The following is a 14,699-nucleotide window of genomic DNA, read 5'->3' on the forward strand; positions in this document are numbered from 1 at the left end:
AGCCTTTCAACTACTCGGACTGGACGATGACTGACGGGGCCCAGACTCGGACACCCCCTAACCCAGGCCAAGCCCAGGGTCCTGCTCCAGGGAGCGGGGAAGCCCATCTCTTTCCTGTTGGACACGGGGGCGACCGACTCCATTGTGCCTTCCTACTCGGGGGCCAGCTTCCCCTCCCCAGTAGCGGGGATGGGAACCGATGGCACCTCCTCTATCCACGGACCGCCCCACTCCTCTCTTGCAGCCTGGATGGGTTCTCCTCCTCACACTCCTTCCTTAGAATCCCTTCCTGCCCAGCTCCTCTTCCTCGAAAATCCTGACATCTATCTATCAGCTTCTCCTAGGTTAAGTCCTGCTACCCTCCTACCTCCCCCTCTACTTCCTTTGTACTTAAGAGTCATTAGGCGCGCACACACACACACACACACACACACACACACACACACACAAAGAGTCATCAGGCACCATGACAACCCCCTGGTCAGTTCTCAACATTTTGCAATTCAGATCACCAATCAGCTTTCTTCCTGGCCTTCAGACCTGCTTCAATACAACAGGTAAGTATAAAAACAACTTTCATCAGTGAAAAATCCCATAGGAGTTCAGTATTGTTGCACTCTAATGGATACATGGAAGCAAATGTGATTTTCTAGAAACCAATGAACTTATGACTATAAAAGATACAGCACCTATAAATTGAAGAGCTTATGCCTCAAAACTATAGCTGATAAAAAAAGTCAGTGCATACATACAAAAAAGCCTTAAATAATAAGGGAGGAAAATAAGTAGAACATGTTAAAAAGATGGCCAAATGAGAGAGGCATCCTGCCTCTCAGGATGGTTTCCTTATATTTACTGCATTTTATAAATGTCATAAAATAATGATGATTTTTTTTATTGGAGTTCAGTTTGCCAACATATAGCATAACACCCAGCGCTCATCCCATCAAGTGCCCCCCGCTCAATGCTCGTCACCCAGTCACCCCACACCCCCACCCCACCTCCTTTTCTTCCACCCCTTGTTCGTTTTCCAGAGTAAGGAGTCTCTCACGTTCTGTCTCCCTTTCTGATATTTCCCGCTCATTTTTTCTCCTTTCCCCTTTCTTCCTTTTCACTATTTTTATATGCCCCAAATGAATGAGACATTACAATGTTTGTCCTTCTCCGAATGACGTACTTCACTCAGCGTCATACCCTCCAGTTCCAAATGATGACTATTTTAAAGGAGAAAAAAAACACTTTTTAAATTAAGAGTATCACACTGGGAGAATCCTTTCAATGACTGGGAAAAAAATACGGTCACACAATACACTCTGCGGACAGCAGACATATACAATGCATGTTGTCAACTTTCTCCATCATTAACCACATGACAAAGCTCTTTTAAAGGTACAAGGGGAGGCTACGGAAGGAGTTGCTTCCACCTGTATTCCTGATTGCAGTTTCTTCCTCATGTTTGTCAAGACAGAAAGAAGCATTTTTTTTTTCTTTTCTTTCTTTGAAGTCTTTAGTTTAAAAAAGAAAAAAACGGGCAAACCTATAGGATTTTCAACTTTTGGTGACAGTCATGGAAATCTGGAGACTCATGAGTTCTAAGACTAGGGTTTCTGAACTGAAATTAAGAATTCAAGGATTACAGTTAAAGGCTCAGAGCTAAAGACATGAGGCCGAGTATTTTTCAACAAACGCCCAAAGAGAAAAACAGAGGCTGACGACAGAAAAGAGCTGTGACATTAACCACAGATGATGTCGGGATTATGATTTCTGTTAAATCTTGCCATGTATGCATGGATGTACCTACAGATACACACACATAGAACTCCGACAGTTCTTGTTCCTCAACGGTTATGCTCAAGGTTTGTCTTGGCATATTTTGCTTACTTTTTGCTATGAAAGGACATAGAAAATTAAGTATAAAGATGATTTACAGATTTCAACTGTAAAAAAAAATATCAGTTTTTTAGTCCATAAAATCCAGACACCTACTGATAAAGCATCCTAGGAGGATCATCACTAGAAAAGTCCAATGGGACACACGGAAAAACTTCACGTTAACTACTTCCAAAGACAAAATTATTTTCACACTCTCTAGAGGTATTCAATATTTAATGTTGATGCCTGATGGAAAGGTCTGAAGTACTACAAACGCTCAGACATTGTAAAAAAGGATGTAGTACTGCCATGTCTACCATCAATTCTATCTAAATAAGTGCTATTTTATGCTGTTAGTTATTACTGTATATAAAACTATTGAAGACCAAGATTCTTTGGACATATTCTTACAGTTTCCCCAAATGTGTAAGATGGAAATAGGACTTTTTTGAGCATTCATTTTTTCCCCTCCTGATTCACTAGCACCTCTCAAAAATAAGCTCTAGGGATTCATGAAGTCCATTCGATAATTTCCTACTAAACACCCTAAATTACATATAAGACAGCCACGTTGATATAGATCTACTCAGATTGTCAAGGAATTATTTAACTTAGATTATGAGCAGCTACATTTCCCAGTGCTTCCAGTCTGGGACCTCATTTCTAAGTGTGTGAGTTGGTTCTCCTGTTTCCATAATAACAAATTTAACAATCAGCTTGGCAGTCAACTACTTTAGAGTTAGTTTCATTAATGTTAGCTCTCATCTCATTAATACATGAATCGACTGACACTGTGGGACTACTTATTTTTCTAATATACTCGTAAAAGGGCTCTGAATGCAAGGTAACAAACCTTCTGGAAGAATTAGCTCAGGCTCTTTTGTTTAAACTCAATCTTTTCCTGGTAGAACCTCAATGTATATTTTAGAATTTTCTTCCAATACTTTAGGACTCACTTAGACTTCTAGTCCTAAGGACGATTTCCTTTTCTTGCTGCAGGGACCTAGAAATGCAACAAAGTTATGAGCCAGAAGTTTTTCAGTTTTTGAATGTCAGCTAAAACTCAAAAACGGAAACAATTAAGAAATTCCAGGAAGTAAATTGGAATACAAAGTGGTCTTCATTTCACAGGACACCCTCTATCGTTAATCCTCACGAGAATGAACACAGAAAGGAAGCTACTCCCTTACTGTATAATGAAAATCGTGATTTTTGGAATGCTTTTTCCCAATCAAAAAGCTCTCGAAACTAGTTCTTTCTCTCTCCTCTTTCCTGGTTTTGAGTAAAAGACCCTCCTTAGTAGATGATCTGGTACATACCGAGCACTGCTGAATGGCTGCACACAAACGTACGACAACATGAACCCAACAAGTACAACCAAACGTCACTCTCCTTTCACGGCCTTTGTCGTTTCTAATGGCTGACTAATATTCCATTGTAAGCTGTAAGACCACACCTTCTTCTGTTGTTGTTGTTGTTGTTGTTTTCTCAACTTTATAGAGGTGGTGGGGGGAGTCAGGGAAGGAAGAGGTGTGGACTTGAAGGTTTTTGATTTTTTAATGCAAATTAATTTATTTTGTGTATGATTCCAGATGAGACGAGAAGGGTGATGGTGCTCATGCCCATACGCCGGCTCCAGGTGAAGTGCTCTAGGCTTCGGGCTCACTCTGCTACCTAAGAAGGTCTTTCTCAGCTTCAGCTCTACACAATGCTGTGACTCAGCGCCTTGCGGATTTGGGCATTATGTAAACGTTCACAGACTTGCTGAAGGGAACGGTGCCCTCCATGCTGGTTTCCACCTGGGGGAACACGTCGCCACGTTCAATCCAGGGGGATTTTGAAATGCGGGAATTGGAGTTGTAGGCCAGTAGCAGCCTCACTTCCACCTGGCATGGTTCTATCCAGGCAGTATGGGAGAGGTACACCTGAGTGATAAGCCGGTGGCGCCCTGGGTGGGCCAGGATTCCTCAAGTCTGCCGGCTTAGGATGAATCATCTGAGCCTGGCCATCTGGATAGAAGACCTGGACCTTCACAGCACTCTCAGGGTCCTGCACATGTTCCAGGGTCGCATCGACATCCAGGGCCACAACCAATCCAGACGTAAACCGCAAAGGGTTGCCTGACTCGCCTGCTGGCTCAATGATGGTGGCTGAAGTATGTGGATCTGCTCTGGAAGGGGGAGGTGCAAGGAGGTACTCTGCCTCAGCATGGTCTGTATAATTTTGACCACTTCCACAGGCTTGGATGTCATGAGTCGGGGCATAAGGTCAAGAAGTTTGTCCACAAAGCTGTCCTGTAGGTGGGGGCAAATCAGCAATAAAACACCTCTGAAAAAAGTCCACTTCCTGTAAAAAGTTTTCACACATCCCAAATAAGGGGTCAACTCCTCGAGTAGTCCGTGCTGTTACTGTAAGTTGCAAGGCTTTGGCCTGCAGCCTCATGGGATGTATAATCACCACCTGTTTCTCCTCCACACCACTGTACATGAACTCCATTTTGTAGGTCTCTTCCATGATCTGTTTTGCTGCTGCGGAGGCCAAGTCACTCTGCTTCAAATATAAAGGGGCAGCCACATTCCACAGCTTTCCTTGCAAGGCCTTGATGAGAAGAAGCTGACACCAAAGATAGGTAGCCGAGAAGTCAGCAACTCCTGCTAGTTCAGACTGAAGTTCTCTAAGTCTTTGCAGATCCCGGATGGTGAACTCCAGCAGCTTCTGGGTTCCCTGAGGGTCCCGGTGCTCTGGAGACTGTACACCCTTTCAGGGCTCTGCTGCAGGAACTGATGGGACGGGTCTTCATGGGGCGCAATACCGGGAGAAACGGCCGATGACACTAGTTCTCTACCTGATAACCTTAAGGCAGGAACAAGATGAGAAAGACTGTCTCGGAGGTAGGCATAATGCCTGAAGGTATGATCTGAGAATAGTGCTGGCATTGTTGGACAGGTTGTAGCAGCATTAAAAATAAGAACCAAAACTGCAATGTAAGCTGGGTCATCCATGTCTGGTTCAGCTGGGTCAAAAAATGGATGGGTGCTCAGGCGCTCTGGCACCAAGGGAAGCACCAGGGTTGGATGCCGACTTCCCAGAAACTTCAAGCACTTCCATATAGAGTCCCTATCAGTAGAGTACTTGGTTAAATTTTTCAGCAGCTCCGCCAGTGCGAGATGAATCCCTTCTTTAGTCGAAACATTAGTACAGCATAAAAGTTCGTGAAGAGCCAGCCTCTCGAATATCTCTGGACGATCCTCTAACACAGCCAGGACACTGCCAAGCTGATCCTCTCGGAGGGTGATATTATTAGAAATTTTTCTCATGCTGTGTATGGACTGCAGACGTACTTCCTCAATTTCATCATTAAACATGTCCACCAGGAAATCAGGGCGGCACTTCTCCACAAAAGAAGGTGAAGATTGGGCCAGCATGCAGAGAGCCTCCAAAGTAGCAATGCGGACCTCATACATCTCATCTTCCAATCCAGGAACAAAGGCTCCACAAGCTCCTGACTCCATCAAGTTCACAGCTCCTGTATCTATTTCTTCTTTGGGAGCATCATCCTCCCCACATTCAGCCACTGGTTAACTCTCCTGACCTGTAAAGTTCCTCGGTACAATCATGTGTAGTGCGTTTTCTCCTGAGATCTGACATGAGCTTCTTGTCGAGCGTCTGCTCCAAGAAGTGAAAACTGACTTGTTCCATCGAGCCCAATAGCTTTGCAGCCTGAACTCGAACCACCCAGGAGCCATCACTGACCATGGGACAAATTGCTCCAAATGCATCATCAACTAAGCGAATTTCTTCATTAGAAGAAGGAATGGGGACAGTGCTTTCAGGATAGAGCTGACTGATAGCCCAGGTAAGTTGGACTGCAGCACTGCGCACTTGTTCACAGTCATCCGACAACAATTTAGAGGCCTGATTATAAATTGCTTGGTGTAATTTCAGTCCTCTTTCATGAAGCTGCAACATGGCTTTTATAGCCGCTCTTCTGACACATGGGTCTTGGTCACTGAAGTAATCCCCTATAATCTTCTGGACATCTCTGAGAGCTAGGCCTTCTCCATCTTTTGTGACACTTGTCTCCAAAGAGCCAAGATTGCCAAGTAATTGCAGGCACTTATTTCTTACACCAGGAGATGTATCTGTGAGGTGCTTGCAGGCTACATCAACTAATCCCATGTGGATAGCTTGATTCTCTGGGAGTTTGGTGCCAATTGCAAGCAAGGTGTCCAACAGTTGAGCAAGGACGTGATGAAACTTTTCATTCTGCAGGATGTTAATGGCATCATCCATAATGCAGTCTGGTGAAAACCCTGCAGTCTTTGATAATAAACCCAACAATGAGGCAATTTTCAGTCTCACAGATGGATCACTCTCCTTGTAACAATGTTCCAAGAGAATCCTGACTACTCCTTCCTCACTTTCTGCTTCAAAAGGCTTTCTGGCAAACTGGAGTAGATACTGAAAAGCATCCGCTGGGGAGGGAGCTTTACAGCGATCTACGTGGAGTGCTGCAGATTTACTTGGTTTTGTCAATCGCAGTTTCTTGGTTGCAATTTCCTCCTGTTGTTGCTGGACCACCTTAGTGAATTCCTCGCACACTGGTTTCTTTAGGTGAGCCGCCATGACTGCCCGCCACACCACAGCTTCTTAATCCATCATCTTTCGATGGAGACCGAGACTCCTTCCACAGTTTGCCTATTGTGGACATTGCTGCTAGAAACATTGGGGTGCAGCTGTCCCGGCTATTATGCTGAGTGAAAACAGTCAATCGGAAAAGGACAGACATTATATGGTCTCATTCATTTGGGAGATATAAAAATTAGTGAAAGGGAATAAAGGCAAAGCAGAGAAAATGAGTGAAAGTATCAGTGAGGGTGACAAAACAGGAGACACCTAACTCTGGGAAACAAACAAGGGGTAGTGGAAGGGGAAGTGGGTGGAGGGGGTGGGGTGACTGGGTGATGGGCAATGAGGGGGGCTCTTGGCGGGATGAGCACTGGGTGTTGCGCTATATGTGGACAAACTGAACTCCAATAAAAAATTAAAAATTCAAAAAAAAGAAAACGGGCGCTTTATGTAAAATAAGCAAACATTTAACTGATGTATTCAGTAGGTCCAATAAATGGAAATGTATGACACTAAAAAAAAAAAAAAAAAAAAAAAAAAAAACACCAGGTGAATCTTCAGGCTTCTAAAGAATGTCTTTGTTTTTCAAAAGATATCCGAATGATATAAACAGGAACACCACAAGTACAGAAGGAAAAGCTGCCGGAGGCACCGATATGAACAATTTCCCTACTACATTAAATGCCGTAGATCATTATGAGAAAGATTTAAATGCATCAGTAAATAAGAATCTTTAAGTCTTGGACACAGTTATTTTTTTAACATAAGCAAATAGGCAATAAGGTATTTCAAATGTGAAAAAGTACCTGTACCCACGGCCACCCTGGAAGAAGAGCACGCCAAGGGGCATGCTATCGGGATCCCCCACATGACGGAGCAGCCACCTGCCTCAGTGGAGCAACCGACTTTGGGCACTGAGCAACATCCTAAATGAAATCAAGAGCCCGCCAGAGCTACTACACTGGGGCGAGCTGAAGCTTATGGGCCTGAGCAGTTCGATCCGGGCATGGCATTTGGTGCTGAGTCCTTGGCCCGAGCCGAGACGCCAGCTGCTGAGGCCAAGCCAATTTACAGGGCAGTCACACGTCTGATTCACTGTCCCGACCTGGAGGAGCCACCTGCACACTTGGCCACCCTGCAAGAAGAGCTCCCCCGGGCACCCACTATCAATGTCCCCGGCATGCCATGCCAAAGGAGTCACCTGCCTCAGTGCAGCAACCAGCTTCGGCCCCTGAGCAACATCATGAACCACGGCAGCAGCCCACCCCAGCTCCATAGGTGGGGCCTGATGAAGCTTCTGGGCCTGCGGTGATCGAGCTGGGCAGGGTTGTCGGTGCTGAGTGCTTGGCCAGAGCGCAGATGGAGCTGCTGAGGCCAAGCCAATGCACCAGGTGGTCACGCCTCTGATTCACTCTCCCGACAAGGAGGACCCACCTGCATTCTTGGCCACCCTTGTGGACATCATGTCCCGGCGCATGCTATCAGGGTCCGCCACATGCCGGAGCGGCCACCCAGCTCAGGGGAGCAACTAGTGTCTGCCCCTGTGCAGTATCCTGAACCACCTCAACAACCGGCCCCAGCTCCTACCTTGGGGACTGCTAAAGCTTCAGAGCCAGAGGTGATCGAGCTGGTCACGGCTCGAGCCGAGAAGCCAGCTGCTGAGACCAAACCAATGCACGTGGTGGTAACACCTCTGACTCACTGTTCCGACATGCAAGAGCTACCTGTACCCAAGGTCACCCTGGAGGAAGAGCACGCCCAGGTGCATGCTATCGGGTTCCCGCACATGCCGGAGCAGCCACCTGCCTCAGTTGAGCGAACGTCTCTGGCCACTGAGCTACATCCTGAACCAAAACAAGAGCCCGCCACAAAGACTACAGTGAGGCCAGCTGAAGCTTCTGGAGATGGAATACTTCCAAACTCGTTCTATGAGGCCAGCATCACCTGAAGTCCAGAAGCAGACAAAGACCCCACCCCACCAAAAAGGAGTGTTATAGACCGATGTCCCCGATGAACACGGATGCAAACGTTCTCAACAAGATACGAGTGAATAGCATCCAATGGTACATTGAAAAGTTACTCACCGTGACCAGGTGGCATTTATCCCCGGGACGCAAGACTGGTTCAACACTCGGCAAACACTCCGTGTGACTGATCAGATCTGCAAGAGAAAAAACAAGAACCAGAAGATCCTCTCAACAGATGCAGAGAAAGCATTTGACAAAATACGGCATCCATTCCTGATCCAAATGCTTCAGAGTACAGGCAAAGAGGGAACGTTCCCCAGCATCTCCAGAGCCATCGATGGAAAGGAAAACCCACGGCATGGCCTCAGCAATCAAGCGACAGAAAGAAATAAAAGGCATTCACATCGGCAAAGAAGTAGTCAAACTCTCCCTCTTCCAATGACATGATAGAGTACCTGGAAAACCCAAAAGCCTCCACCCCAAGATTGCCAGAAATCATACAGCAAATTTGGCAGCGTGGCAGGATACCCAATCAATGCCCAGAAATCACTGGCCTCTCTATACGCCAACGATGAGACTGAAGAAAGAGAAATGAAGGAGTTGGTCCCAGTGACAATTGCACCCAAAAGCATGAGATACCTAGCAATACACCTAACCAGAGAGATAAAGGATCTCTACCCGACAAACCACGGAACACGTCTGAAAGAAATTGAGGAAGACACAAAGAGATGGAAAACCATTCCGTGCTCCTGGATTGGAAGAATTCATATATATTTGGGAAAATGTCCACGTGACCCAGGGCAATTTACACATCGAACGCGATCCCTATCATCAGAAATACCACGGGCTCTCTTCAGAGAGCTGGAACAAATCATCGGAAGATTCGTGTGGAATCATCAGAAAAGACCCCGAATGCCCAGGGCAATATGAGAAAAGAAAACCACAGCTGGCGGCATCACAATGCCGGACTTCAGGTCGTGCTACAAAGCTGTGCTCATCAAGACGGTGTGGTACTGGCACAAAAACAGACACACAGATCAATGGGACAGAAGAGACAAATCCAGAAGTGGACCCTCAACTCAACCGTCAAGACCGTACATTCGACCAAGCAGGAAAGACCATCCGCTGAAAAAAAGACAGTCTCTTCACTAAAGGCTGCTGGGCACGTTGGACAGCCACACGCAGAGGAATGAAACTGGACCATCCTCTCACACCTCCGGACACAAAGAGAAAGTCAAAATGGATGGAAGATCTAAATGGGAGACAAGATTCCATCAAACTCCTAGGGGAGAACACAGGCAACAACACCCTCCTTGAACTGGGCCACAGCAACTTCTTGCAAGATACATCCATGAAGGCCAGGGAAACAGAGCCAAAACGAATCACTGGGACTTCGTCAATATGAGAAGCTTCCACAGAGCAAAAGAAACGCTCAAGAAAACTAAAAGACAAACCTCCAGAATGGAAGAAGATATGTGCAAATGACCCGTCCGATAAAGGGCCAGTTATCCAAGATCTCTAAAGAACTTATTCAACTCAACAGCAAAGAAACCAAGAGTGCCACCCTGAAATGGGCAAAAGACATGAACAGAAACGTCACACAGGAAGACACAGACGTGGCCAACAAGCACACGAGACGATGCTCTGCATCGCCGGCCGGCAGGGAAATACAGAGCAAAAGCACAATGAGATACCACCTCACACCGGTGAGAATGGGGAACAAGAACCAGACAGGACACAACATATGTTGGAGAGGATGTGGAGAAAGGGGAATGCTTTCAAAATTCAAAAGTTTCAGAAATCGCCATACTCACCTGATAGGGACCAAGGGGGGGGTGGGGCGGGCGTGCTCCTGGCGAGCCTGGGGAGCTTGAGAATGGGGGAAGGGGCTGAAGGGGGGAGGGGGAAGGGGGTCAAGGGTGGAGGGGGAAAGGGGAGCAGCGGGGAGGAGGAAGAGCCAAGGGCCTTGGGGGCGCTGCTTGAGCCCAGACACCCAGGCCCTCAAGCCACCGCCCCAAAGCCGTGCCCTGACGCTGGACGGTGCCTGCATCCAAACCCCTCTGAGCGTACGCGGATGGGCTCGGCACCCTCCCTGAGCCCCGGTGGAGGGGCCTCGCATCCTCTCTGAGCCGCCCGGAGGAGACCTGACCCGTAGGAGGCCACACCGCCAGCCCCCTCAGCGAACAGGTCCCACCACTCCTCCCCCGCGCAGCCCTTTGTCTCTCGGTCTCTCCCTCCCTGTCTCTGGGTTTGTCCCTCCCTCCCTATCTCTGGGTCTCCCTCCCTATCTCTCCCACGCTGTCTAGATCTCACCCTCCTTGTCTCTGTGTCTCCCTCTCTGTGTCTTGGTCTCTCCCTCCCAGTCTCCCCGCATCTCCCTACCTGTTTCCCTGTCTTTCTGTCTCTGCCTCACGGTCTCTCTCTCTCTCCATCCCCCCTGTCTCTCTGACTCTCTTTCCTGTGTCTGTGTCTGTCTCTCCCCGCCACCCCATCTTGGTCTCTCCTCCCTGTCTGGCTCTGTCCCTCCCTCTCTCTGAGTCTCGCTCCCTGTCTCGCTGGCTCTCCCCAGTGTGTGTCTCTGTCTCTCTCCCCATCTCTATCTCTCTGCCAGTCTCTCTGTGTCTCCCTCCGTGTCTCTCACTCCCTGTCCTTCGGTCTCTCCCTCCCTATCTCGTTCTCTCTCCATCCATTCTCTGTGTCTCCCTCACTGTGTCTCGGTCTCCCTTCCCGTCTCTGGGTCTCACTGTCTCTACCTTCCTCACTGTCTCTCGGTGTGTCCCTCCCTGTCTCTAGGGGTCTCCCTCACTGTCTCTGTCTCTCCCTCCCTGTCTCTTGGACTCTACTTCCGTGTCTGTCCCTCCCTCCCTCCCTCCTTCCCTCCTTCCCTCCTTCAATCCCTCCCTCGGTCTCCCTCCTCGTCTCGGTCTCTCCCTCGCCATCTCTATGTCTCTCCCTCGCTGTCTCTCCCCCATCACGATCTCTCCCTCCCTGTCTGTGTCCCCCTGCCTGTGTCTCTCTTTCTCTCCTTCCCTCTCCACATTAATGAAAGAAAGGACAGGGGCCGGAGCATTCTCTCAATAGACGCAAAAAAAGCATTTGACGAAATGGAACGTCCTTTCATGATAAAAACCTTCCGCCAGGCATGGATACCGGGAACAAACCTCAATTATCATAAAAGCCATCTACCAAAGACCCAGGGGGAACGTCCTCTTCATTGGGAAAATCCTGGAGCTTTTACCTTACGGTCAGGAACACGACAGGGTGTCAGTAGTAGCGGTCCCAGCTTTCGTAGTGAGATTCCGAAACAGAGAGAAAAGGCATCCCGATCAGCCAAGAAGTCAAACTCTCACCTTTCACAGAGGACATGACACTCCATGTGGGAAACCTGAAAGAGTCACTAGATCGTACTTAAAGGATCTGTCCAACAAGACGACCTAACAATCATGGATATCTATGCCCCAAATGTGGGAGCTGCCAAGGATATCAAGTAATTAGTAACCAAAGTTAAGACATACTTAGGTAGTAATAAGACACTTTGACTTGGAGACTCGAATACGGCGCTTTCTACAATGGATAGATCTTCCAGACACAACATCTCCAAAGAAACAAGCGCATGAAAGGATGCAGTGTACCACAAGGATCTCACAGATATTTACAGAACTTTACATCCAAATGCAACTGAATTCACATTCTTCTCAAGTGCACACGGAACCTTCTCCAGAACAGACCACATCCTGGGCCACAAATCAGGTCGTGACCTATACCAAAAGACTGGGATCGACCCCTGCATATTTTTGGACCACGATGTTTTGAAACTAGAACTCAACCACTCAACCACAAGAAGAAGTCTGGGAGGATTTCAAACACGTGCAGGTTAACGACCATCCTGATAAAAGTTCAAAGGGTCAACCAGGAAATGACAGAAGACTTAGAAAGATTCACGGAAACCAATGAGAATGAAGATAACAACCAACCGTCCAAAATCTTTAGGACACGGCAAAAGCGGTCCCGAGGGGCAAATACATCGCAATGCAAGCGTCCATCCAAACATTGGAAAGAACTCAAATACACAAGCTAACCTTGCACCTAAAGAAGCTGGAGAAGGAACAGCAAATGAAACCTTCACCCAGCAGAAGATGACGGTTAATAAAAATTCGAGCAGAACTCCATGAAATAGAGAGCAGAGGAACTGGGGAAACACATCCACCAAACCAGGACGTGGATCTTTGAAAGAACCAGTAAGAGAAAGAAAAACCATTAAGCCAGCCTTATAAAAACAAGAGAGAAAAGACTCCATTTAATAAAATCATGAATGAGAAACGAGAGATCACCATCACCACCAAGGAAATACAAATGATCTTAAAAACTCATCCTGAGCAGCTGTACACCAGTAAATTGTGCAATCGAGAAAAAACGGACGCATTTCCGGAAAACCACAAACTACCAAAACCGGAACAGGAAGACACAGAAAACCCGAACAGGCCAATATCCAGGGAGGAAACTGAAGCAGTCATCATCAAAGACCTCCCGAGACACAAAAGCCCAGGGCCGGATGGCTTCCCTGGGGAATGCTATCAAACGTTTAAAGAAGAAACCGTACCTATTTCTACTCAAGCGGTTCCGAAAGATAGACAAGAGATGGAATGCTTCCAAACTCGTTCTTGGAGGCCAGCATCACCTTATGTCCAAAAGCAGACAAAGACTCCACTCCACCCAAAAGGAGAATTATACTGCGATGTCCCGATGAACACGGATGCAAACGTCCTCAACGAGATACAAGCCAACAGTATCCAACGGTACATTGAGAAGTTACTCACCGTGACCAGGTGGCATTTATCCCCGGGACGCAAGGCGGGTTCAACACTCGGCAAGCACTCCGTGTGACTGATCAGATCTGCAAGAGAAAAAACAAGAACCAGATGATACTCTCAAGAGACGCAGAGAAAGCATTTGACAAAATCCATTCCTGATCCAAATGCTTCAGAGTATAGAGATAGAGGGAAACTCCCTCAGCATCTTCAAAGCCATCTTCGACAAGCCCCTGCCAAATTATCATTCCCAATGGGGAAACACCGGGAGCCTTTCCCCGAAGACCAGGCATGAGACGGGGATGTCCACTCTCACCGTTGCTATTCTCAACATAGTATGAGACGCCATGGCCTCAGCAATCAGGCAACGAGAAGAAATAAAAGGCATTCAAACCCACAAAGGAAAATCAAACTCTCCCTCTTCACCGATGACATGATACCGTACCGAGAAAACCCAAAAGACTCCACCCCAAGATTGCTGGAACTCCTACAGCAAGTTCGGCAGTGTGGCGGGATACAAACTCAGGGCCCAGAAACCAGTGGCCTTTCTGTACGTGAACAATAAGACCGAGGAAAGGGTCATCGAGGAAGGGGTCAATCCCATTTATACAACCACAGCACCCAAAAAAAAGCATGAGCTACCTAGAAAGAAACCTAACCAAAGGGGTAAAGGATCTCTACCCGAAACATTGCAACACATGTCTGAAAGAAACTGAGGAAGACACAAAGAGATGGAAAAAGGTTCCATGCTCCTGGGTTGGAAGAAGTAGTATCGGGGAAAATGTCAACGTGACCCAGGGCAATTTACACAACTAGTGCAAAATCTGTCAGAAATACCACGGACTCTCTTCAGAGAGCTGGAACAAATCATCTGAAGACTTGTGTGGAATCAGAAAAGACCCCAAACAGCCACGGGAATAGTAGCCAAGAAACCCACTGCGGGGCGGGGGGGGGGGGGGGGGGCGGTGAGCAGCACAATGCCCGATTTCAGGGTGTGCCACAAAGCTGTGACCATCAGGACGGTGTGGTACTGGCACAAAAACGGACACATGGATCAATGGAACAGGGGAGAGCATCCAGAAGTGGACCCTCAACTCTACGGGCAACTAAGATTCGGCCAGGCAGGAAAGACCATCCACGGGGGAAAAAAAGACAGTCTCTTCCATAAAGGCTTCTGGGAACACTGGACAGCCACATGCAGAGGAATGAAACTGGACCATTCCTCTCACACCAAACACAAGGATAAACTCAAAACGCACGAAGGATGTAAATGTGAGACAAGATTCCACCAACACCCTCCGGGAGAACACAGGCAACAACAGCCTTCTTGAACTGGGCCACAGCAACTTCTTGCAAATGACATCAGCCACGAAAGCCAGAGAAACAAGAGCGAAATGGACCGCTGGGACTTCATCAAGATGAG

General features: G+C 47.4%; 2 protein-coding genes across 2 annotated transcripts in view; both read right to left on the bottom strand.

The window, feature by feature from the left end:
* The window catches only part of LOC112670489 (adenylate cyclase type 1), a 106,698-nt gene that overhangs the window by 39,884 nt on the left and 52,115 nt on the right, over positions 1 to 14,699 (bottom strand). Inside the window, exon 5 of the mRNA XM_049095269.1 lies at positions 8,586 to 8,662. Coding sequence (XP_048951226.1) covers positions 8,586 to 8,662 — 77 coding nt within the window. The remainder of the gene's footprint in view (positions 1 to 8,585; positions 8,663 to 14,699) is intronic.
* LOC112670475 (integrator complex subunit 4-like) lies at positions 957 to 6,699 on the bottom strand. Its single transcript, XM_035699537.2, is given in 6 exon segments — positions 957 to 3,824; positions 3,826 to 4,031; positions 4,034 to 4,178; positions 4,180 to 4,611; positions 4,614 to 5,429; positions 5,431 to 6,699. Coding segments are annotated over 6 exon segments (2,901 nt in total). The 5' UTR covers positions 6,499 to 6,699; the 3' UTR covers positions 957 to 3,590.

The sequence above is a fragment of the Canis lupus genome, chromosome 16 (genome assembly GCF_003254725.2).
Source record: "Canis lupus dingo isolate Sandy chromosome 16, ASM325472v2, whole genome shotgun sequence".
In the NCBI taxonomy this organism is placed as follows: Eukaryota; Metazoa; Chordata; class Mammalia; order Carnivora; family Canidae; genus Canis; species Canis lupus.